This window comes from Rhamphochromis longiceps, linkage group LG16 (assembly GCF_057381845.1).
Source record: "Rhamphochromis longiceps isolate RC_006_pf linkage group LG16, R_longiceps_female_GT1.1, whole genome shotgun sequence".
Classification (NCBI taxonomy): Eukaryota; Metazoa; Chordata; class Actinopteri; order Cichliformes; family Cichlidae; genus Rhamphochromis; species Rhamphochromis longiceps.
In genome coordinates, this window is record NC_140572.1 from 38,145,253 (window position 1) to 38,171,942 (window position 26,690).

Here is a 26,690-nt window from a genome sequence, read left to right on the forward strand (position 1 = left end):
GGCAGATTATTCTGCTCCTCGTTGCTGGAGGGAGGTTTTTTGCACGGTGCGCACCACTTTACAATCCTCCAAAGGTGTTGAATTGGATTCAAGTCAGAGCGCATACTTGGCCGGGTCAGAGATTTCACATTTTGTTCTTTAGCCCATGAGAGCTACGCAGGTTTTTTGCTATGTTGGGTTCTGGCTTCCTTGTGAAAACATGCTCGTACAATCTTAACAGAGTCGGCCAATCATAATGCACAATTTAGTCATTTCAGTTATAAACATAAAATTGTAACCTGTAATTGTAGTGACATTATAAGAGATGTTTTTGGTTATTAAACTTCCTCCCCAGGGTTATGATACTTCTATGATCATGCTGCAGTTTTCAATAGTTGCAGTATATTGTAAACAATACATCAGGTCACAAGTTATCATCATGACCAATACTAACCTGCATGTTTCTGCACTCATGCAAACCCCCATCGCCGTGCTCCATGTCTCATGGTCGGCACCTTGCTCTGGTGGTCCTCGCCAAACCCACAACAAACACGGGGTAAGCCCTTTGAGCCAAACTGATTCATTTTAGTTGAGTCTGACAGAAGAATGTGTTTATCAGGCTTTTGGTGGTCTTTGCTAAAGTTTCATCTTTGTGCTTTTATGTGAGGAATTGGAGACATTGTCTGACTTCATGCAGAGTCCTGTCAGAAGCATCGGGTTTCTGCAGATAAGCCCTGCGCTAAATCCAAGCCATGAGCACTTATCTAATGGAATGGTTATCTGTCTGGTTTTCTGTGCAAGATTGCTTAAATAACATAATGTGCATGGCATTTGTGCACTTTGGGTTCTTGTTAGTATGGCTGCCGCAGCTGCAGCACGTCCCTTTTCATTTTCAGTAAAACTAAAGGAAACAACAAAGGAAATGACTCGGAGAACGTCCTTGACACGGCCAAACTTTGGTCCCTGTTATGTTGTTCCATCCTTTGACAGAGTGAGTTGTAGAGGTTTGTTGTATCTGCAGAGGAGATTGAGGATTTCCAGCAAGGCCAACGCAGTCTTACTCCACACCACACTCATTTTATGATAAGGGAGATCTACGGCTTGAGATTGGTCCCGGGGCAGACCAGTAGACACTGGCCATAAAAAAGACAGAAGCCATAAAAGAAATGTGATGTGTGTATATGTGTGTGTGAGAGTAAAGGATAGAGAGAGGGAATTTGCATTGTGTGTGTGTGCGTGTATAAAAAAGAGCTAGCCTGGAGAGGCCAAAACAATCACCCAGTATCAGCACTTTATGGTTGAGAATACTATATCACCCTGACAACAAAGGCAGTAAAGCGCTGTATGGCGCTGTAAAACATTGTGTGATTCTGCAGTGAGATGATCGTTAGCACAGCTGGTTAATTGCCTGACCACACCCCTTCTGACACACAAACGCGTGCACTCACCGACCCACTGCCCCGCACATGTGTACGCACAGAGAGACTCACAGATACACACAAGCACGTCGCCACACAGAAACGATTCCCCAAAGAAACCATAAAGACGTATGATGGATGAAAGGGAAGGTTGTTGAGGATAATCAGTCAAGGAGACAAGGCGGCATTCAGATGCTGCTTGTTGTTCCAAGACAAATTCATCACAGTGTAATTAGTTTGCGAGACTTCAAACCCACAGTCTCTTTATTGTTTTACTCGTACAACCTCAGAATAACTATAGTAGTAATGTTTGCGAGCACGCCCTCCGTCCCATTAAAGGTACATCAGGATGTTTCTTTAGTCGTCTTGTCAGATTAAAGAATTATGAAAGAAGAAGCAGTGTTTTCCATCTATAAGTCAAAATTTCAGCCCATTATCACAAATTTTTGACTTAATAACTTGAAAGTTATTTTCTCAATATTTTCTCTGTTAATATTTTGACATAATAACTTGAAATTCTGACTTATAAATGGCAAAAACTGCTTATTTCCTCAGTGGAGAAAACAAGCTTCCGTGCAGACTGAATATTTCAGTTTGGATCGTTCTGTCCTGAACTTTTGGGAGAAGTGCTCGTTTACTGAGCTTTTAGTTTGCTTTAGTTTGTTAGATTCATGCCAGCATTAGTTTTCTTTGGCATGTAACCAAACAATAACACAACACGGACAAGCAGTCGCCTCTGTGCGTACGTGTGTGAGGTCTGCATAAAACTAATGCATCTGCAAACAGGAGGACGAGTGCTGGAGTCACAAAAGGCATCTGTCATATAACTTTACACACTGTGCATGACTTTCTCACATGAGGCAAATGGACGTTTCTGCAGGATAAACAGCACGACCTATAAATCAGAGCCCGTCCTGTGTTAACAGTAACGGCTGAGTGAAGAGTGTGTGTGAAGGGTCATTAAGATTAAACACAGTAAAAAAGGAAGAAAATATCCCCCTGCAAGCCTCCCTTTCATCCATGAAATTCCTTTAGGTTAATATCGCGTTAACCAAAAACCGAGGAGAGCGGCACATCTCCCAGAAACTCCACGGCTGCAGCAGCGCCCCAGATTTTTGTGTACAACAGTTTACTGTACATGCACACTGTACATGTGCCAGCCAGTTTATAGGCAGTCAGCATTAATACAGGCACTCAAGGATAATGAGTAATGAAGGGACATCAATAAGGGCTATGAGCGACATATCTGACGGGGCAGCTTTTAATAATGGCCACCGTCAGCACAGACACACAGACAGATGGAGGGGGGGGGGGAGAAAGTGAGCAGAGTAGAGAGGAGTGATGATGGAGATGGATGGAAGAGCAGGGAAAGGAAAGAGAGACAGAGCGGTAGATGCCAAAGAGAGATGGAGTGATAGAGGCATGGAGGAATAAAGGATTCGTCCACTCAGTTATTGCCCTAACAGGGTCCTGGAGGACTGAAGCGTATCACCGTTTGCTGTTGGGCAAGAAGTATTTTACATTTTACACCCTGGACACATCAGCAGATGAACAGGTTCAGATAACCCCATCACCATGCTACTCCTGCGTACACCACGCCTGGCTGTAGGTGTGTTTTTATCTTTGCATTATCCCTGCAACGGTGCACCTTTTACCCTCTGACAGCTGGGACAGGCTCCAGCCCCCTCCCTGCAACCCTGAACTGGAAAAGCAGAAGAAAATGGATTGATGGAAATGCACAATCGATACCACTGAAACTGGCTCCAACCCTGGGGATTCCATTAAGATGGACAATATGAATTTAGGAAAGACTTGAAACTTGGCTGCAGCATTATTAGCATTATTAGAGCACGACTGGCCTGCCATTGGTGGGGTCTTCACGCCGTGCAGATCCACGCTTCGTCTTGCCATAACAGCTGCCAGGAATTTCTTTGTGTCCCCGTTGACCCACGCTGGGCCTGCTGCCGCTGGCACCCACCACAGCTGGATGCTTGCTGAATCGTCTTCTCCTCCAGGGCTTCCCATTCACCAATCATATCTTCCCAGTGACTGTTCTTCACTGCCGTGGATGCACTTTGCTGCAGTGTCATCCTGCTCTTCTGCCATTTTTCCTCCTCTTAAAGGGGCTGGACTCTGTCGGCGTAGCTCATTAAGCTAGTTGAGGGCAAAGTTAGGAAGTAAAGCATTAAAAACAGCATTTTCCACAATAAACACACACAGTACCAAAATATATAAAACAGAACCATCGACTAAAACCACAATAAATAACACAGAAAGCACAAAAAGCCACAGCAGAAGTACTTAGGCTCAGTTCAATAAGCTAAGTTCTCTCTTTTCTGTTTTCTTGAATGCGTGGTCAAAAACATTGGCGAAGCATACGAGAGCATGTAATCATATTCAGAGAAATGAAGCGATCTATTAGAAAACCAACCAGCACGTTGATAATTACGCTGTACATTTGAAAGGAGGGAAAGTGCTTCTATCTCCCTCATAGTCTTTAGAACATGACTCAGCTTCATAGAAAACAAAAGCAAAAGCAATTAAGACCTTTCGCCGTTCATCACTGAAATTGAATCGTGTGAAATACAACCCAGCATTATTAGCTGGAGCTGCTAGGCCACTGCCTGGCGCTCAGATATATACATATATATTACAAATAATGGAGGAAAGCAGCTGAAAAATGAATAGAGCAATTTTAATTAGGTGAGAGCTGTGTACTGTGCTATCATGTGTGCCATAATAATAATGAATATGCACGGCCAAGCAGGGATAAAGTGTGTAATGAATGGTATGTCTGTTATTACCTTAATTAAACTGATTTCAAGCAATTCTGTTTGACTGAGCAAGAATCCAGCGGGAAAATAATTTTCTGTCTTTATGAGCGTTTCTCTGAAAGTTTCTCTGCTGCAGTTTGTCGCTGCTGGCAGCACCGCAGACACTCTTTGGATATATGCGTTTTATATTTCAGGAGACTGCGCAGTGCTAAAAGATGGACTGAGAAAGACGCAGACAGACAGACAGACACGAGCGCCGTCTTCCATCTTACTTAAAATGTAAATGGTTGCGTTGGGATTGGTTAAGGCTTCACTGCTAACGAGGCACGCCGGGGTGATAGATGGAGCTTTAATTCTGAGAAGGAATTGAACTACAGGCCTGGGAGACATTAGTTAAGCAACATGGCACCCTTCCCATCCATCTGTGCCTCAGCCTCCTCCCTTTCAGCTCTTTCTGTCCATTCTGCCACCTTGGTTTACCATTACTCAGGGACACGTCACGGCTGGGCCATCCATCAATCCATTGTTTCCCCTTTCTTTCCTTCCATTCACCTCTCTTTACACCCCAGCACACATTTTAAAAAGTCTTCTTTCTTCTGCTCAGGTTCACCCTTCTTCATCTTCTTCATTTAAAACTTTCAACATACTCATCCCAAACACTGCTCATGAAACTGTGCTGATGAGTAAAGGTCGCTTTTGCTGTGATGCAGGGAAGAGAGGAGAGCTCAGACTTTATACTTCAGCAGGACTTTGAAGACGGGGCGTGGCACATTAGCAGATTGCTGGCTGTTGGTTTAGTGTTGTGAGCCGGCCACATGCAGTGGTGCTCCTTCACATATTACACTTTGCTTTCCATAAACATCAGATTTGCATTAATCAATGCACTCTGTTTACATGGCATATTAGTATGAAGCAATCCAATCACAGCTGCGGCGGTCTTTATCGCCGCAAACTACATTTGTTATTTGTGGGGAGGTGCACCTCGGGCAGTGTGTATGCAGTCGCAGAGTACTTAGGGGTGCAGTTTAAGAAACAAATAAATCAAAGTAATTATTTTAAGGCTCTATTAAGTTAGTGTTAATGAACAGTTCACACATCTGCTGCTTTTATTGTGAAAGAGTCACAGGAAACATTTTTCTGTCCCCATGGTTAACACTGACGCTCTTCGTTCATTGCAGATTAAAATAGATACTGATCATTGGTGGTGTCTGTCATTAAGATCCATCCATCCATCCATCCATCCATCACGAGCTCCATCCATCCATCCATCCATGCCTCCATCATGAGCTCCATCCATCCATCATGAGCTCCATCCATCCATCCATCCATCCATCCATCCATCCATCCATCATGAGCTCCATCCATCCATCCATCCATCCATCCATCCATCCATCACGAGCTCCATCCATCCATCCATGCCTCCATCCATCCATCATGAGCTCCATCCATCCATCATGAGCTCCATCCATCCATCATGAGCTCCATCCATCCATCCATCCATCCATCCATCATGAGCTCCATCCATCCATCCATCCATGCCTCCATCATGAGCTCCATCCATCCATCCATCCATCCATCCATCCATCACGAGCTCCATCCATCCATCCATGCCTCCATCCATCCACCATGAGCTCCATCCATCCATCCATCCATCCATCCATCCATGCCTCCACCATGAGCTCCATCCATCCATCCATCCATCCATCCATCCATCCATCCATCCATCACGAGCTCCATCCATCCATCCATCCATCCATCCATCCATGCCTCCATCCATCCATCCATCCATCCATCCATGCATGCCTCCATCCATCCATCCATCCATCCATCATGAGCTCCATCCATCCATGCCTCCATCCATCCATCCATCCATCCATCCATCATGAGCTCCATCCATCAATCCATCCATCCATCCATCCATCATGAGCTCCATCCATCCATCATGAGCTCCATCCATCCATCCATGCCTCCATCCATCCATCCATCCATCCATCCATGCCTCCATCCATCCATCCATCCATCATGAGCTCCATCCATCCATCCATCCATCCATCCATCCATCCATGCATCCATCCATCCATCCATCCATCCATCATGAGCTCCATCCATCCATCCATCCATCCATCCATCCATCATGAGCTCCATCCATCCATCCATCCATCCATCCATCCATCATGAGCTCCATCCATCCATCCATCCATCATGAGCTCCATCCATCCATCCATCCATCCATCCATCATGAGCTCCATCCATCCATCATGAGCTCCATCCATCCATCCATCCATCCATCCATCCATCCATCCATCCATCCATCATGAGCTCCATCCATCCATCCATCATGAGCTCCATCCATCCATCCATCCATCCATCCATCCATCCATCCATCCATCATGAGCTCCATCCATCCATCCATCCATCCATCCATCATGAGCTCCATCCATCCATCAGCTCGTTCTCTGGTTCTTTAAGAAGTTTGTAGTGCAGTAAAAAAAAAAATAGAAAAGAGAGATGACAGATGTTTACTTTGATTACACAAACATTACGTAGGCGTATGTAATGAATAGTAGGTTTGTTTTATAATTATAACATGAAGAACGTCAGCGTATAATAATAGTGTCCAACAGTATATTTCTACCTAACTCAGCAGCTCATTCTCTTTAAAGATGTCACACATTTTAGGGTCACTTTGAACAACAGGGTAGATGTGAAACGTAAGAGTGAGGTCAGAGGTCAAATGTGAAATGATATTTGGATACAAACTGTAATGTGATATTTAGAATCCCCATGCACCAGCATCATTACTAAATATTACTGATACAAACTAGGGCAGCAGAATTTTAGGCAGTTTTAAAGACGAGACATTTTGCGAAAGTTTGACCTTTTTTGACCTTGAAGAAAAGGTCAGAGGTCAAATGTGACACATTTTACATCTTCATGCAGCACTTTCTATATGTTGACAATAAACACCACAGTTGTAAGAGTCATAGTTTCAAAGTTATAAGGCGTTCTGTCAATTTTTGACCAATAAATCATAACAATGTCCATGAAGAGTGGATGAAAGCCAGATTTTAATGGATCGTTAACATGACCTCACTCTACACTCTACAACATTTTACCAGAATTCATTCAAAACGTTTCATGTTTGCAGACAAAATGATGTGCAAACGCTACCACAAACATAAACTCCTTGGTGGAGGTGAAAACGTTTCCTGTGACCTTTATTTGTATTTTACATTTGCATTTATCATTTCTGGCCAGCTGTTGAAAGAGCAGCCTGAAATTAGAGTAAAATAAAATATGTCACCCATGGTAACCCATGTCATGAAGCCGTACACACCTGCCAATCAAACGGTGTCACATGCTCACCGACAGACTGAGCAAAAGAAGAGCGGATCATGGACAAAGCAGCCTAGAAGCTGGATCTCATTGATTATACAGTTCAATATTAGACTGAAGGATGCAAACGCGTCGGAAAAAATGTGAAAAATGCAGCATTTTAGAGTGATTTAATTTAAGTGTGAAGGCATCGCCGTTCCTTGCTTCATTACTTTCCTTGTCTCACTCCTCCTTCCTTTCATCGAGCCTTCCCCGCCACGCTCCCGCCTCCAGCGTCCATCATTTATCACCCTGAATCCAACATCGCTTCAGCCTTACTGTGTACCTTCCCTCTCTTTCTCCTCCCTTACAACATATTAATCCTTCGTGCCAGTGTGAGCCCTCCCATTCTTGCACTTTTTCATCACTCTTTATCTCCGCCTTATCTCTCTCTCTCCCTGCAGCACCACACCCTGCCATTGTTGTCTCTGTGACACATATTCTTCCCATTTGTCACTTCTCCTCCTTTAAATGAAAACATTCATCCCTTCACCTGTCCCCCTTTACATCCCGCTCTCACTGTTTATTTACTCATCCCTTTCTTTTCCCGGGAAAACTGTCGTCCTGTTATGGAAGGTAAATCCATCCTTCTTCTACTGTCCCCCTCACTTCCCCTTTGTCTCATCCTTGATCTCCTCAAACTGTCCTTCCAGTCATACAAAGTGCATGGGCTCTTTTTGATAGCGGGTATCTATTAAACACAGGTTCAGGCCAGATTTAGCAATAACACAGGACTCTGGCTACAGCCATCTTCTCCTCTTTGCCTTTCTCCACTGACCCCTCCCTATCTGCCTCAGTCCATCCATCCATCACGCTCTTCTTCTCTTTAGTGTTACACATGAGCTGGTGGCAAGGTAATGATTGGTTTAAACAGGTAGTCTGTATGCATGGAGGCTCGCTAAACGATATTAATGGTGTGTGTTTGTGTGTGTTTGTGTGTGCTTTCCTGTATATTGCATGAGACTTAATGCCCTCTAACATTATCAAGCCCTGGTGCGATAAGCACGTGCAGACAAGAATTCACATAATTACTTTATGTAATAACTATCAGTTCAGTCACAACCTGCAGGACGAGGTCACCGCAGAGTTAACGTTTGCATCCCGCGTTTATCGTGAAAACACGCATTACTTTTTCATGAGGCTGTACACAAATGTGCTGAAAGGATTTCCTTCTGCATAAATTACTTGCTCTCATTCTTCTTCTGCCTCGACTTTTATTCACGTTAGTGCAGCAGTGGACGAGTACGACTTGCTGCTAGTAGCAGCTTGGTTGTTAATGAGTGGACAAAAAAGTTTTTGTCCAAAATGCTGACTTTAATTAGTTTGATTAAATGTTCATTTTACATGTAATTTTGTTACATAATTACAGCATAAAATGCTAAATTTAATGAAATTCAGTTTATGCCAACTGCAAAATGATTAAATAATTGGATAAACAATCCTTCGATTTCACATATTTCTGTTGCATTTTACTAAAAATTATTGCTTTACATTTATTGAGGGTTTATGAGTCCAGCTTCTGGAGGCAGAACCATAAACCATCCAACTCCAAATCTGAGACGCAGCAAACATTTTTACTCTGGTTTTCAAATGCTGTTTGTTTAACTTTCAGAAGTAATGATCTCATTCTGGGTTCAAATTCACCCCTTCACAAACTAAGAGACGTGTTACACACCTGCATTTTCTACTGCACAGCATCACACTCTGCCAGAGCTGTTACAGTGTTACCCTTGATTAGAAAGGATGTGCTGGTGAGGAGATGAGGAGGCCTACAGATGATATGTATGGGACTGATAACAGCAGACTTTTGCCATTCAGTAGACTGATAACATCCAGACGTGGCGACCAGCTCAATCAGAACCTGAATGTCCACCAGAGACCAGCTGCCAGCTATAAGAGATAAGAGACAAACTTCAGGTCCATAATTTGTTGGACAGCTGAATCATTTTTTCCATTTTTGTCTCAGTACACCAGCACGGGGGATTTTAAGTCAAAGACTAAAGATGTGACAGAATAAAAAAAGGATTTCTGTGGTTGAGAAAAACAGCTTCATAACATTTAACCAAGTATACACTCGACTGAAGGTTTACACCAAGGTGCAAACCACTGGTTACACTCATCATCAGGGAGGGCAGATCGGACTTTACCAGAAAACATCTCAAAGAGCACTTTTCTCACAAACTAACCAAGTTTATTTCCACCAGAATGAGGGAAGGAGCAAAAAAAGCTCATGATCTGAAGCACACCACATCACCCACGTCTCCAGTTTTTATCAGTTATGTGAAACTGCCAAAGTGAAATCTTTTCTTTCTCCAAAAAACGCATTCATGCCTTCATCACCTCGTGATTGGATTACTGCAGTTCTCCGTTTTTGGGTGGAGAACACTCAGATCTCCATCACTTGCAGTTTGTCCAAAATACTGCTGCACATTTTTTAACAGGTCAGGTCACTCAATTTATTTTATTTAAAGTTAGTTAAAGTTTCTGGGCTGCCTCTCCTCAAAGTAGCCATCCATCAAGACTTTCTCCATTTGAAGCAATGCATCATCAGGGATTGTAACATTGTAACAGCCGGTCCTTTTATCGAATTAAATTATTGATCTGTGGTTTAATGTTGTTTTTTTTAACACATGTGTTGCTTAAAATGTGCTACAGAAATAAAACTGACATTGACATCAACTGCTAAACATAGTGGAGGTGGTGTTATGACATATATAAAGAGATTGTATATATTTCAGGCTTACAGGATTCAATTTAAGAGTTTGAAGTCAATAAAAATTATGACAGGACAAAATGCAGTTTTTCTCCAGATATTAAACGTAAGGCTCTACAACAAAGTGACCTGGTTTGCTAAAACACATACACACTGTTTTATCACTGGAGAACAGACCCAGGACTGCAACGCTTCACAGTCAATGGTCTTTTTGAGCCTGTGAACATGGGGGACCATGTCTATAACAACTACACGGTGCAATTCTTATTTATATGCCATGAATTAAAGTTAAAAGTTGACACTTTAGTCACATCTCGATTGGATGTGCTAACATCCATGATGTAGAGAGGCAACATGATAAAAGTTTAATCCTTGTCCAAATACTCCCAGAGATAACTGTGTATGTGAGATCTGAGGCAGGGATGGGAAGTACTCAGATTCCACGTCGTGTTTCTTGAGCAGACACTAAAGTTATTACTTGTCAAAAGTCTGGCACATAACAGCTTAGCAGCATAAGAAATGATGACACCCAGACAGAAGGTGGGGTATTATAGGCTAAAGGACACATTCTCCTGGGGAAGAGGCCGGCAGCATGCAGGCTATCACTTCTAAGCTGTTTGTTTACTAGTGAGTCACACATGTTGACACTGAAGACCACTAAATGACAGAAAAACATAAGACACATAAAGGGACTGACTTTCGACCCCGTTTTACATTAAAAAGTGAGAAGAAGCTGTCTTTGAATGAAACTGCTGGAAACAAAAACCAAAACAAAACAGAAAATAAAGCTCGCTAGCTCAAGTTCATAGTGTCATGCTCATTTGCGTGCACTGCCGCCCACACACGCCTACGCACGTGTGTGCAAACAGTTGCAAAGAGTGGGTGAGAAAGAGTCAGACTAAGAAAAGACCTTTGATATTCAGCTTTCATTATTTGGGCAACATCTTCTGCACGCATCTAAATCTGCAGAAACGCAGAGTTTCAGCCAGAAAACTGCGAGCTCGCTTTATGTTACGTTGGCTGTACTGAGGTCACTCTTGGATTAATTTAGACCTTAAACAGAAGGTCAGTTCATCTGTGCAAACTCTGAAAGTTAATGTATGCGCGAGTCTTGCTTTAATATAACAGGATCATTTAACACTTTCTTCTCTGTTTCTATTAATCGTTTCCTTTAGGTGCAAGGAGTGAACTTGAACTAAAGATTTCCACATATGCCTCAAACTATATTCACAACATGCTACCCCACATCAGTGTATCTGTGCAATTCAACAGTGCCACCTAGAGCTCAAGGAAAGCATAGCAGCAGTGAATTATGAGTGGGTGCAGATCTGCTCATCAACATACTGTCATGATCTGTCTTCTACTTTGACTCAGTGTGTGTTTGCGTGTGTGTGTGTGCACATCTTGTCAGTCACCTCCGGTGTGATCTCTACAGCTATAATTATTCATGGTCGGTCAGCTGTCAAGTCATGACGTTTACATTCATGCATGAGTCGGACAAAGATGCAGAGCAGCACATTCTCAAACACACGTTTGTTATGAGCTGCAGTGGCATCATATATCACCATCGTGGGAATAAAGGCATCGCTTTGCTTCATGAATGTGGCCAAAATGGCACAGAGTGTGTCCGGGTTACATTAAGAACCACCTGCACTAATTATTTAAAGACACAGCAATCAACCGATCGCACACAAACATCGCATCACGCCACCTTTCAAGCATCCTCGTGTGGAAACATCCTGGTTGTTCAGGCGAGCACAAAATCAAGTCTGAATGGAAATGCCTCACACAGCTTTCTGTGTGTTCCCCTCAGGGTATTAGTGTGATATTGGCTATTTCCTGTTTTGAAGGCGAGTTACTTTACAGTCAGGCAGAGACGCAGATGGCCTAGTCACCTCTCGGTGATGGTCTGTGACTGGCATGATTGCTGTGCGGTCTCTGTTTGTCTGTCTGCCTCTTTCTATTCCACCGCGACGTCATTCCCTCTCTATCAGCCTGCTTCCCGACTCTTGTTTTCTAGTCTCTTTGTTGCTTTATCTGCTGGTGCATGAACACTAAAGTGAGTTATTTTCATAGTTATCTCATGTGGAGACGGCAGGGTCAACTGTGAGAGTGGGTGTAACAAGCAGGAAGTTGAGGCAATAAGTCTTTCTTTGTTTCGAGGCTCAAGAAGACGTAATTGTTCACGGATGAAAAATAGCTGTCAGTTAGAAAGGTTAAAATAACAGCTGTAAGAAGCAAGTAGGCTGCACATATTTCATGTTTAACCAGCACCACACCCACTGCATGTCTTCCTCTAAAATAATACCATGTAGCTGCAAAGGAAATGTTATCACTTCCAAGTCATGGGAGACGCAGTGGCATGAATGCATAGACAGAAAAAATAAAGTCTGCTCAAGGTACCTGATTTTTATATGAGTTTGAATGTTTACCACAATTACATCAAGAGCTCTCTACATTTATGAAGTGAGAAAGACGACTCCGAGTGAAAGCTTTTCTGCTTTACTTCCACAGCATTGTCCCGGACTCAAACGTTGTCCTTAGTGCTTCCCAGCGTGTTCAAATGTGAGAACAACAGTTCCTGAACCACATATGTGATGAACAACACCCCTGACACGCCAAAACAGCCACATTTGACATCCTGAGAAGGAGAACATCAGAGGCTGAGTACCTACAGGTCGTATTTGTGCATGCAAACAGACTGTCTGTACAAAAACATAAATTCAGGTAGATTTAAATAGATAAGATCCTCCAAGTGTCCTCACACCTGATTCTGATTATTCCTACCAGAGCACAGCAGTAAATAACTTCACCTTCTGACAGTCATGAACATCTCATTTAGAAAAGGAAGGAAGAGTGGCGGTGTTGTGTCTGCTGCACTGTTTTATTAGCCGTGCCAGAACGATGGTTTGAAATATGACCACTTCCTGATCTCCGTGTCAGCTTCTCCTTCGTCTGTGTTTTTCCGTCTGTGGCTGTCAGTCTGTGGCACAGCTCTCTCTCGCACACATACACATTATCAACCTATCATCATGGACTGCTGGTCTATGATAATCGCGTGTCATCCTGAGCCAGTTTTATTATTGATCACCGGCTGTAATGATCAGAAGATGCAGATGATGGCACCACCCTCATTGATTACCGGTGACAGCTACAAAGCATGGCATAATTCTCATTGATCAGCAGTGACGGTGTGTAAAAAAAAATGGTGTCATCTCCATCGATTAGCAGTAAAAATGTGCGGCAAAGATGCCCCGTCGGTCCCCACTGAGTGGAGCCCTTTTACACGCACTTGTATTCATCATGTGAATGTGTGTGGTACACGTGTGTTAGGAAGAAGATGAAAAGCGACAGGAAATAGACTGAAAAGAAGATGCTAAACTTTGCTGCAGATCTTTAACACCTCTATAGCCACGGCACGCCCCCATAGAAGAGACCATTTTATTAGCAGGACAAGCTGCAGAGAATCGGCACCGAGCACCTGAGGCACCGAGCGAGCACCGAGCATCGCCGTTACCTCAAGAGGAGATTTGTGGCACGGCGGGTTTAAGCTGTTTCAGAGGCAGGTGGTTTAGATGCTGTGGCTCATTGGCGGCACATTAATAAACTTAAATAATAAACTACACAAAAGCTCCACCGGACAGTCACTGTGCGTAACTACACATCTATTAACCTCCTCTTTATAAGAAGAGCCTGTGTGGTGCAGGTTTGGTGTGAGCACTTACCTCAGATTCATCGCAACTTTCAAACAGGTAGGTAATCTAAGACATGGGTTATTTCCATGAGCTGTGATAGCTGTAGCATTTGTTCGTGAGTGTAAGTTACTGCTGCTTACTATCACTTTTGGTGAAGAGCTTATTATTTTTGCACTCTCCTTCTCATCGTCTCCTTTACTCCCCGCACTCCTCTCTGTTCCCGTTTCTTCTTTCACCTCGTTCTTCTCGGTTAGTCTTGATTTCTTCTTCCTCACTGTCTCACTCCCCCCATCTCTGTGATTTATATGTTTCCTGGTGGTGTTTTTCCCCCTGCTACCTTGATGAGTGCTCAACCACACATGCACACACACACACACATTAGATGGATGAGCTGGAGATAACTAAAGCAGCCAGACTTCACTGTGAATTATAATCACCTTCAATCTGTGTCTCTGAATCCCTGCCCAGTTCTTCTGTTCATGGGTGGGTGTGTGTGTGTGTGTGTGTGTCAGGAAGCTCTACTCTCCTCACCAAGTCATGTGTGAGCGCCTCTTTCATGAATGTAAGTGATGGAGCAGCGAGGAGTTTGTTCCCTGAAGGGTTGCGTACGAGTGTGTGTATATGTCATTGCTCCTACTTATTATTCTCTGCGTCCCCTGGTGTTTGACCTGTTGTGTCGAGTTGGAATATAATGCTATTTCCACTGCTGCTCACATACAGTGCGCACACTCAGACACACATACCTTGAGGCAACAGCCATCAGGGTCCATCACTCACCCTCACATAAGGTATTCAACTGCACTATGTCAATGTCACATTGCCATTGGCCCAGTGTGTGTCTGTGTGTATAAAAAAGGAAGAAAGAAAGCTGGTGGTCCAGCAGTCAGTGAGGTAGGAGGAGAGAATGCACACTGGAAATATAAATCTCAGACAGCGAGAGGAGAGGGAGGCGATGTTTGAGGGAAAATCCATATACCTGAACTCGCCAGCGGTAACCTGCACACATGTGAGAGAGTAAATTTTACAATAAACAAATCGTTTATTTTTTTTTTCACTTCAGTCTTCTTCGAGTCGATGCCAAAATGAGTTTGCATGGTAGAAAAGGTTCAGCTACACGAGGAGTGCTCCACATGCTCCACATAGACACTCTGATCAGAGCAAAACTGGCCCAAATTTCATAAACCGTGTAACCACACGTGTCTGAGTTCTTCCTGCACACTCCGGCCTCTGAGATGTAAATGCGTAGAGATGTAAACTTGTGTCCTCTCCAAAGTCATCCGCGTCCAGGCTGAAACGCTCCTCCCAGGACACTTTTCTTTTTAATGCAAACTCGTTCAGAACTACGAGCAACATAACAACAGCAACCACGGCAGATGGTAAATATCCGTCTTCAGAGAGCTGCTCAAAGGCGCCGGATAAGACAGCAACTTGAAGAAGACAAATGCGAGAACCATTCATCACTTTTACATGTCACACTAGTCTAATTAGAAGTGTGGGTGCAGTACAGCATGCAAACAGCACACTGTATGAAATCATATCCCATGTAAACAAGGAGTTCAATGAGAGTATGTATCCACGTCACAGCAGGCAAGGCGCAGCGTGATCTTCCCAACACCAGAGGCCGTGAACTGAGTAACGTTTGGACTGTTTAAGAAAGAAATACATAAACCCCTCAGATCCTCACGCTCACTGGCTCGTGCAGATGTTTTCCATCGTGTCTGCAGTTTTCTAAATAATTCCATTATTGTCCTATTTTCTATAGCCCACTTTAAATACTGCAGCAACCCACAAGAGAGAGTCTTAGATCGCTTTGATGTTTGAAATGTAAATTTTCATGTAAATGTGCCAGAAATTTATGAAGAAAATAAATAATTTAGTCGCTGTGATAATGTGCAGGAACTATGCACAAAAGCAAACACAGCCAAAACATGTTTTTCACTTTCTTCTTGATGACTAATCAAACCTGATGGTGGAAGTGAAGAGAAACAGATGTGATAGCAAGGTTTTCATGGCTGAGGAGGTAACGATGCTGTATGACGAATCCTCAAGCTTCATCGACAGCTCATAATAAAAATAAACACAACCAGCGTGTCTGAGTGAGAGGGGCCCACATGGGCGAGAAAGAGTAAAATGGGGTGATGCTGCCATCTACTGTGGAAGACAGGAACTTCTCATTTTGAAAAATCTATAATTTCCTTCTTTTTTGTACCTGCCCAGATGTTTGTTAACTCTGACTTATGACTCACTGAAGCATTAAAAGAAGGGATGGACCAGTCTTGTGTCTTCACATAGCAGATATCTTAGTATCTTTATCTTAATCTGTCCAAAATATCTTCAACACACGAACATCTGAAAGTCATGTCCTCAACAAACAGGAAAAATAAGCCTGACACAAGACCTGAGAGAAGCTTCTGGACCTTCAGCTGATCCGTCTTGAGCCACAGGTCTCCTTCAAAAAGACTGTAAAGAAGTGCATTAAATATTTATCTGAAAACGTAACATCTGACTTCTTATGCAATCTTTTGAAATCATCCATAAACTAGTCATCACATTGTCTCAGGTGATGACTCCTGTGGTGAGAAACAAACTGCTCCTAACTGTGGATCACGCTCACTCCAGACTGTGTTTTAATGTCCCAGGGACAGCTTTAATCTTCCAGACTGCAGCGCTGTGCTCCAGAACGATCACACAGGACTTTCAAACAGAAGACTCGAGTATTAGAGGGAAGCATCGGTATAAAAGGCCTCTTTCTGCTTCATGTAATGAGACACATGTTTAAGTATAACAAAAACCACACTTCCAGTTTCAGAGCAGTAAACTCAAGAAGTGTGAGTTTTGAAGTGTTGCTGCCTTCGCCACTGCAATCTGGAGCATCAGGACTTACTGAGTGTGCCATTCATCCCTGGAGTATCCTGTGTGTGTGTGTTGTTGTTTTCCCCTGTTTCTTTTTCACGTGGATAATGTAATTGACCGAGGGAGGGAATTCAGCCTCGGACAGAAGGAAGCATGTAACAGGATCGGCTTGTGCTTGGAATTTGTGCCCTTTTTGTTTTGGTTTTTTGGGGATTTTTAAAGAAATCTTTGACTAAAGGCTGTTTTGGGATTTTATTGTGAAGGATCAATATCCATTATTTTTTTTAAAAACTTTTGGAAAGAGCCAATGGGAGCTAAGTTTACCATCTGCTGCTGTCACTATCTGAAACACAACCAAGAAGAGAGGAATGCTATTTTGCGGTTAGAAAAACTGTTACGATCCCAACTCGTCACCCTTTATTTTAATACACCAAAGTACACATTTATAGTATCCTAGTTTTATTTCTTTCTCTCTAGGATGCACAGCACTCCCAGGCCACTTGAGCAGCTATCCAGTGGGTCTAGTGACAGTGAGACAGAAGAGAAGAACATATTTGGACCACCACCTTCAAAAACGAGTCAGTGGAAAAACCAGCAAAGCCAGAGGAGCACCGCTGATCAGCGGGCCATCGCAGACAGAGCCGAAAACACTCCCATCAGTCAGGGACTGGATCGAGAGTTACAGGCTTTCATCAGCATGAGAGACCAGACTGACGAGGCTACGGAGGTGACAGAAAACATGCTGTACACTACAGACGCTGAAATAAGCGTAATGAAACAGCAGCGTTTATCGCAAAACTGGGAAAAAACATATTTATAAAACAATCTGTTCTCATCTGGGTGTGTAACATATAGGAGTCAATCTGCTCACAGGACATGCCACTTAAGCTTGTAAACTTATATAACTTATAAGCATTTGGCTGATTAAACTAAAACTATATAATAGGGTATTTTTTATTAATATTAGTGTGTATTCTCCAGCAGTTTAAAAGACGTCGAGGTATGTCTAAATTCCAGTGAATGCAGCTTAAATTAAGAATTTAAGGAATCTTTCAAAAAACACAAACAAAACTCAACATTTACCGGCCAAACTGGAGTTCCTCGTGACTGGATGCTGTCAGAAAATTCCCATCTGCTCTCCACTGGATCTCTAATGTAATAATCTAAAAAGGGCAGACACACAGGTGACTTTCATAGAAGCCTGATTTATGTCAATAAATAATATGAAATAGTGCCACAGATAGTGTTTCAGTGACAAACAAGCCATAATAATTATGAATATGCATAAAAGCCTTGGTTAGATTAGATTAGTGCGAGGCCAGAGGAAAATCTGTTGCTCTCACTCAGAAAATGAGAAAGAATGCAGCTGTCTAAAAACAGCTATTCAGCAAATGTGACCACGGGTCAATTAGTGATTGAGCACCGACACACAAACGCACAAACGACACACAGACCACGTGCTCCTTACTTACTCAGTCACCCAGCGCCTATCACTGCTGTTTATTCGTTAGTTAGACTCCATCATTGTCAGTGTGCTTGTGTTTGGAGGTGGTGGATGTACAAACCCCAGCACGTCTCGACTTTTGATTTTGAATCCTTATTTTTTCAGGGTTTTTTGGTGACATTAGCAAGCAAAAAGTTTATTGGTTTGTTTTTTCTCAACTTTTGAGTCGTGCTTCATTTCTGCGCAGAGGGAACACATCAGGACAGAGGCTGTTTTCTCAGAATTTCAGGACCGCAGCTCAGTGAGCATTTGAGTTTAGTGCACACGTCAGGCTGCAGGACACAGTGGGCACATTGTGTAAATAAATGAACTCCTTGATGGAGATGTAGGTCATTAGCTTGGCAGGCCGGTCAAAGAGAATATTCACTGCACAATTCTCAGCATGCTGCGGGACTGCTTTTAATATTAGGACAAAAACAAAAAACTCAGCAGGCCTGAAACATTAAAGAGCCCTCACAGTGGTGGGGGCCGAAGGGGTGGGGGGTTATCTAGAAGATGAAGTAGGACATACCACTCTGTCAACTTTGTGTTTTTTATACTTTACAGTTAAAATCTGTTTTTTCTGTATAATTTAAAGACAACTTTCAATTTTTAAGAGTGGACTTTTAACAATATTTTAACTCCCAGACAAACACAGTGGCTGTGTGGATCGTGTGAGGAGCCAAAGTGCAAAACATGGGAGACAGAGTTAATAAAAGTCAACTTTAATAGCTAAACCCTTTTTATTTCTTTAACTCAGTCACCTACTGCTTATCACAAAGAAAAAAACCACGTAATCCAACATACAGCAGCAAAAGTCCCATAAGGCAGAAACTTACACTGATAGAGCACAGACGATGTTGCAACAAGAAGGCGGGACTATTTATACACATGTGTATAAATAGTCCCGCCCAATCTACAAATTTGGGATCGGCACACTAGATAATGAGGAACAGGTGAAGACAATCAAGACAAAGAGACAGAGGGGGGATTGAAATAAGACATAACTAACCTCCAAAGTAAAACAGGAGCAAGAGATGAATGAACTGTGAGGGTGTAGCACCCCACCACTCTATACTGTGTCCAAAACCTGGGACCCCCGTTTTGATCAAACTAGGTGGGCTGGTGTGTTTGAAGCAAACTAAATACCACAATGATTCTACAGTTTCCAGTCCTCTGATAGCAACTCCAACATTAAACACACTTACCTGCAGGTTAAAAATCACACACGATTTTAAAGAATTTACACAGACAACCCTTTAACACAAGAAGCTCCTAATAACACGTCCAAAAAGCAAACTGCTAAATATTAAACCCATAAAATAAAATATACCTTTCAACGAGGACATTGGGTCACTAAAGAATAATAAGTAAACATCTGACGAAACAAAAAGTAAAAATGGCTCTGTGGTCATGAAAATACTAAACAGGATTCAGCCATCATTCATTTTGTTATTCGTACATGTGCGATTCATAAAGCCTGAGGACAACTGACGGCTCTTAAGTGGAAGGTGTGGGTGGATTGGTAAATAACTTTCTGCTGATTCATGAGGCTGACATTTGTGCTTTTTTAAATTGAATACACTGCAGAAATATAATTTCCCTCAGTTGTAAGTTGCATCATCATTAGTATATTTTAATTAGGAAGTGTTTGTGTTTGTCTACAGGAATGGGAGAAGTTGAATTATGACATACACACCTTGCGCTATGCCAAACGAGAGGTCAGAGCTCGGTGGAAGAAAATCCTGCTTCAGCTCGGTGAGTTCTCGGTTGTTTCCGCTCTTTTCTGCTGCCTGTGTAATTCCCCGTTCTTCCCGCTGCTCATCTCTTTGGATCCCTGCAGGTTACCAGTGTGAGGTGGACGCCTTGCTGTGTGTGAACAAACAGCGCCGATTCAGTCGAGATGAAGAACATCTTAACAAAGCGACTGAACTGTTGACGCAGCTGCTGGACCACACCTCTCTGTTCCCTCCTGGAACAGGATACCAGAACCGATACCTCTGTATCATGGTACACGCAAACACGCATCCATAACATTGTCAACCACGGGTCCCTGGACATTATTCCTAATTTTTCAAAGGAAATATTGGACACTGCAGTATCTTTTACCTGTTTTAAAAACAAAAAGTCTGGTGAATGGATCTAAGCTCCCATTCGTGTAAAAATGGACTGTAAACCTGTTCACGGCGTACCCAGAAAATGGGTGTATGGATTTTCAGGCTTCATTGATTGTCATAACACAGAGTTTGCTCTTCTGTAAGTTTCATATGGCTGGAATTTAGACCTAGTTAGCTTGTCTTCTTCACCCGTGGAGTACCTCAAGGCTCCATTTAGGGCCTGTTTTCATTTACTGGTATAAACCCCCTCGAGACCCTATTTGCTGTACACATCTCCACACTTCTCTAAATATAAATATATCTGCTTTTGAATTTCAGTGACTGCTGGTAATGGGTCCATCCTCTTTCTTCAGTTGCAGGATTATAAGACAGAGGATCCTGTCTGGTCCTCTGAGAACCATAATGTAGCCATTTAAGATCAGTATCATCCAACCTTGATGCTCATTTAGGGAATCGTGGAGTGACACTGATTCAAGATTCAATTCTGCTACTTTTTTCAGCTTTTTTCTGAACATTGTTAAATTGAAGTCCATCACTTTTCTCAACTCCAGAATATTGCTCAGTTCACACTGTGTTGTTTGCAGCTGCTGCAGTAAACATTTCACTGGCTTCCTGTCAAATGCAGAACTGATTTTAAGGCCCTTTTATTGCTTTTTCAAAGCCAAGTGTGGGTTGGCAGCTGGGAAATGAACTTTTGCTTTATTCCTGTCACGGTTCTGGGTCATTTTCGACCCAGCTTTTCCTGTTTCTGTTTTGGTGTTTTTCTTAACTATGATTTGTTCGGGTTTTTAAGTTGTGCTGGTTTGATTTTGTAATAAGGGTTATTCTTCTTCTCTGTTTTATGTGTTATATTCTTTCTGTCCACCACTCAGTGTCAAGTTTGTGTTTTTGTGAATTGTTTCTGGTTTCCTGTTTTACTTTGAAAGTTCATGTCTCATGTCAGTGTGTTCAGTTTTACTTCCCCCCTGCCTCCATCCATCCATCCATCCATCTTCATCCGCTTTGTCCGGGGCCGGGTCGCGGGGGCAGCAGCCTAAGCAAAGAGGCCCAGACCTCCCTCTCCCCAGCCACCTCCTCCAGCTTATCCGGGGGAATACCAAGGCGTTCCCAGGCCAGCCGAGAGATATAATCTCTCCAGCGTGTCCTGGGTCTGCCCCGGGGCCTCCTCCGGTGGGACATGCCTGGAACACCTCACCCAGGAGGCGCCCAGGGGGCATCCTTGTCAGATGCCCGAACCACCTCAGCTGGCTCCTTTCGATGTGGAGCAGCAGCTGCTCTACTCTGAGCCTCTCCCGGATGGCCGAACTTCTCACCCTATCTCTAAGGGAGAGGCCAGCCACCCTTCGGAGGAAGCTCATTTCTGCCGCTTGTATCCGCGATCTCGTTCTTTCGGTCACTGCCCACAGCTCGTGGCCATAGGTGAGGGTAGGGACGTAGATCGACCGGTAAATTGAGAGCTTCGCTTTTACACTCAGCTCCCTCTTCACCACGACGGACCGGTGCAGCGTCCGCATTACTGCAGCTGCAGCCCCAATCCGTCTGTCGATCTCCGGCTCCCTTCTCCCATCACTCGCGAACAAGACCCCGAGATACTTGAACTCCTCCACTTGTGGCAGGAACTCATCCCCGACCCGGAGTGGGCACTCCACCCTTTTCCGGCTGAGAACCATGGCCTCAGATTTGGAGGTGCTGATCCTCATTCCCGCTGCTTCACACTCGGCTGCGAACCGTTCCAGTGCGAGCTGGAGGCCCTCACCCGATGAAGCCAACAGAACCACATCATCTGCAAAAATCAAAGATGAGATTCTGAGGCCACCAAAGCGAAAGCCCTCCGCCACTTGGCTGCGCCTAGAAATCCTGTCCATAAAAATTATGAACAGAACCTGTCTCGTTAGCCTAATTTCTCTCAGCTGTGTCTCCCTTCTGTTGCCCATTCCCTGATTACTCCCCTGTGTATATAAGCCCTGTGTTTTCCTGTGCGCTTTGTCGTGTTGTGCTCTCTCCAAGCTGTGTGATTGTCGTGTTCCTACTTTGTTTTGTTTCTGTTAGAGTTATTTTTATGGGATGTTTTTCTAGCATTAAAGCTGTGTTTTGAGTTCAAGTCCTGTCTCCCAGAGTCCTGCATTTCGGGTCCTTTTCCTGCTTGCCTGCCTGCCACACAGCCCACCATGACAATTCCACTCTCGCTCTTAGATACTCAAACCGTCTGCTTTTAACTCCTTGATCAAGAATAGAAAGAAAGGATGCTTCACAGTAGAATGTTGTCTTGATAAGGTTAATCTTGTTAGGCTGCATTTTTGCTGTTATGTTCAGAGATTCTTACAAAGAAACTCCTGTTTATAAACTACAGTTCCTCTCACTTTCTACCCTCCCCGTTCTTCACTCTTCTTTCACCTCTTCTCTCATATCTCTACTGTTTTGTTGTTGTGCCTCTTCCTCCAACTACATCTGTCTACTAAACAGTCTTTAACTACTTTTGTGTTTCTTGATGTTTCTCTCAGGACCGCCTGGTGTTGCTGGACAGCGCTGAGGACTTTGTCAGACTGGCCAAGGAAAAATATCCCAAGAAAGAAGGCTGAGAAAATGTGCCAAAGACCGAAGGAGTCCTTTAAAGAAAGTGGACTCATGCTGTTTTAACACATTTGACCACATTTCCGTTTTAATTTAAATCCTGAAGTTTAATTCTAACCGAAAACCCCTTTTTGTCCCAGCTCAGTCTGTTAACTTGTGCTTGTGTTGTTTGGCTTATACAATTTGTAAAATACAAAAGTAAATACTATTTTTAATATTTATTTTTTATGTCTACATCGTCACATTTTTAACTAAATCCATATTTTTCAAAGATAATAAAAATTATTCAGTAAAAACTAAAATAACCTTTGAAACTATATTATTTATCTCTATATGTACAGTATTTTACACATAAACTATTTAAAAATCCTCTTTAACACTCGTTTGTTAACACTTGTAGGAGTAAACTGTTTATTTTCTGTCATATTGGGTTGTTTCCCGTCCACGTTGTGACCATTAAAATATATTCACTCATTACGGGTTCAATCTTTTTTTTTACTGTAATAGTAGTTTTGTCCATAAGGTGGCAGCCTATATACACATTGTGGAAGAGACACACACACTTTAACCATAATCGCCACAATCACCAGTTAACCTAATAAACATGGCTTCAGACCTACAAACTGCTGTCAGACCAACCAGGAGGTCTGAACTGGAAACCGTGTTGATGTGACGTGACAGTGCTGACCATCCCACACTGAGACTCTGCTCACTCCTTAAAGTTATCGCTTCACAGAAGTGAGAAAAGGATGAATCCTCATGATTTGCTGCTCAAACTGTGATCGTGGAGAATGAGGATTAAGTTATCAGGTTAAATTTAAGACGTCCCAAATCTGGATTTAGCTTTCAGTTCAAAGGAGAAGTGCTCGAAACACTTATTCTTTATTCTTCTATAAGAATAAAATGGAGAAAAATGGAAAACTATGCACACAGTGAGTTATGCAGGCTGTCTACCGGAAATTAAACTTTCTTCCCGCTTTTAACCCCCCTTTCTCTAAGATTTGTACAGGATGCCGATGACATCTTTGCTTTTTATCCAAGCCATTTTAGAATAACTGTTAACCTGCACACACACACACACACACCTGAGACTCTCCACATGTTCAGGTTCAAAGGGTGTGTGACAACGTTTTGTGTGTGGTGCACTCCTTATTGCACACTTGCACACATGCATATGCACAAAGAAGCAGTTTACTCTGACCCAGATATTGTGCTCTTCAAGGCCCCTTCCAAAGTTTGGGAAACAGATGTGGAACTAAAAGAGGGGAGACGCTGGGGGAGGGGAGAGTATGAGATACGGACCAGTGGTCTGGCAGCATTGAACGCCATTGTGCTGCTTGCACCTTTTTCTCATTAAACCGCTGTGTGTCTGTGTGTGTGCATTTTTACATCGAGCACTGCTTGCATCATTCTCCACACACACACACACACACACACACACACACACACACACACACACACACACACACACACACACACACACACACACACACACAGAGTGATCAGTTTGTATTTATTGGACTGAAATATGACAGAAGAGAGAGAGTCATTGATTGAGAGGGTGCTTTTGTATGATGTCAGACTAGAATATTTAGACAAAAAGACGTGTTCTGATTACAGGGTTAAAAGCTCACTATATAACCTTTTGGAAAACACACTTCTCATCTGCTGGGTGTGTGTGTGTGTGTGTGTGAGTGAGACAAAAGCAACCAAAGGCCAGTCAGCGAACAGCTCGCTGTGGTCAGTCACGATCACAGACACAGCGGTCATTCAGACAGTGACTCCAGCTGATGGTCATTTTACGAGATGCTGAAGTGGATTGTTGTCCCCAGACGCACAAACACAGATGCGTAATGTTAAACGGTTTGGTTTCTCGGGGTATTCATCGCAAAGTCACGCCTGAACCGTCTGACCGGCATGCCCTGATTCCTTTGTCCCAGTTTTTGAATCTTATTAACAGATTTTTTCTCTTCTCCTTCCTGCAGCAACTACTAAACTGTTAAATTACCGCAAAAGCAAATAAGAGAAAAACACCATTGTGTTTCTCTTTTTGTCTTCTGTCTGTGCATTTTCCCCTTACTGTTCCCGTTTATTAAAGATAAACCAACACAAAGGTCGGTACCTGTTAGGTGAAGCAGAGCGACAGATGGTGCGTTTCATGTCTTTCAGTAGCTGCATTTGTTATGAGATAATAAAGTGAGGACCCACATGCAGACACAGTAAGCTTTAATACTAGGCTGATTAAAAAAACAAAACTTACAAAAAGTCCTGGAAAGAACAAAAATCTGGTACAAATGAAACGGGAATCCAGGAAGGTAAATATGAGGGACACACAGAGAGCTGGAGGGTAAACAGGACGACGGACGAGCTGATTGGGTGCAGGTGAAACCGATGAGGGCGGAACAGACAGCTACAAAAGACAACAAAAAGAACGCAAAACAGCCAAAAACAAAGTTACAACAGAGAGTTCATACGAATAAGCCAACATGTAGCAGAGATGTGCACAAGAATAAACACGAAGAGACACGACAACTGCTCACAGTAGTTTAAAAAGAGAGCCCACTGCCAGCATGGAGTGTGAGGTAAGCAGACCCAGCTAACAGCAGCAGATTTTTATCAGGCGCTGGCTTTTAGTTTTGTGCTCATACGTCTTGTCTTCAGTATAAAAGTCTTTGGTTTAAGCTGTGATGAGAGGCTCTGTAAGTCATATTTACAAAATGCAGCATTTTGCATGTAATTTTGTCATTTACCTGTTCAAAATTCATGCACTTTGCATGAAATATGTAGCACACTGCACATGTGCCACCCTTTAAAGGCTGGAAGGGTTAGGGTTAGCTATGTTATCTGATGACTCTCCTGTCTTTGCCTCAAAGCAGAGGACCAATAAACACAGACCTGGAGTCTGCACGATGAAATAAGCTCAATGCTAACAGGATGTCTTTGTCGTCGATGACTTCACTTATGGAAATATTGACAGTCTTGCAAATCAGCTCAATATGTTTCACATCAAGCTAAGAGTGAGTGAGTGAGTGAAACTGCTAATTTTACAACCTACAGTATGAAGACAGTCCAAAGACGTTAAACGCTCAATGCAGGATAAATTTTTAGGTTCCCTGTTTAAGGATTATATTCATATTTTAAGCCTTGTAGCTTTTTTAAAAGTGCTACTGATGTTTGTCAGGGAACAAGAGAAACTTCATATGGTCTCGTAAAGGCCTTTCGCTGTTTATCCTTCCAGGTCCTCGAGATTTTCTGGGACTAGTTAAACTATTTTCCAGAGATTTTCTGGTCAGTATATCGTTTTGCATGCCTGGTCTTCAGAAAGATTAGAGCACAAGTTATCATGGTGAGCTGAGCGAGGAGTAACCCTTCATAACCCGAGGCTAAACCTGACGTTATCTCACTAAACCCCTAATCCTGCTTTTCTGAGTGCACGCTTTGCTTCATTAAGACGTGACATTGAACAAAGCTTGCTTTGCTGACCCCCACAGGGTCAGGACCTTCATGTTGATGTGCAGATAAAGAGCAGTGTGCTGTGGTGACTAAGGGTGTACTAATAAACTGTCATATGTGTTTGGAGGTTATGCAGCTGACGCAAAAGCACGAGTCCACCAAGCGTTTACTTAAAACCAAATATACACGGATCATTAAGTGAATAATTATTACGTATTTATTTACACGTGCGTTACTGGAGACTAAACACGTTTAAGAT

General features: G+C 42.9%; 1 protein-coding gene across 2 annotated transcripts in view; it reads left to right on the forward strand.

Moving 5' to 3' along the window:
• LOC146651641 (melanoregulin) overlaps positions 1-23,443 on the forward strand; it is a 60,035-nt gene extending 36,592 nt beyond the window's left edge. Inside the window, exons 5-9 of one of the 2 annotated variants that reach the window (XM_085384941.1) lie at positions 12,774-17,188; positions 17,285-17,534; positions 19,958-20,048; positions 20,134-20,300; positions 22,909-23,443. In XM_085384941.1, the coding sequence (XP_085241067.1) occupies positions 17,115-17,188; positions 17,285-17,534; positions 19,958-20,048; positions 20,134-20,300; positions 22,909-22,986 (660 nt within the window). In that variant the 5' untranslated portion in view covers positions 12,774-17,114 and the 3' untranslated portion in view covers positions 22,987-23,443. The remainder of the gene's footprint in view (positions 1-12,773; positions 17,189-17,284; positions 17,535-19,957; positions 20,049-20,133; positions 20,301-22,908) is intronic. The other variant, XM_085384942.1, reaches the window with a different exon arrangement.
• Positions 23,444-26,690: the final 3,247 nt, after the last annotated feature.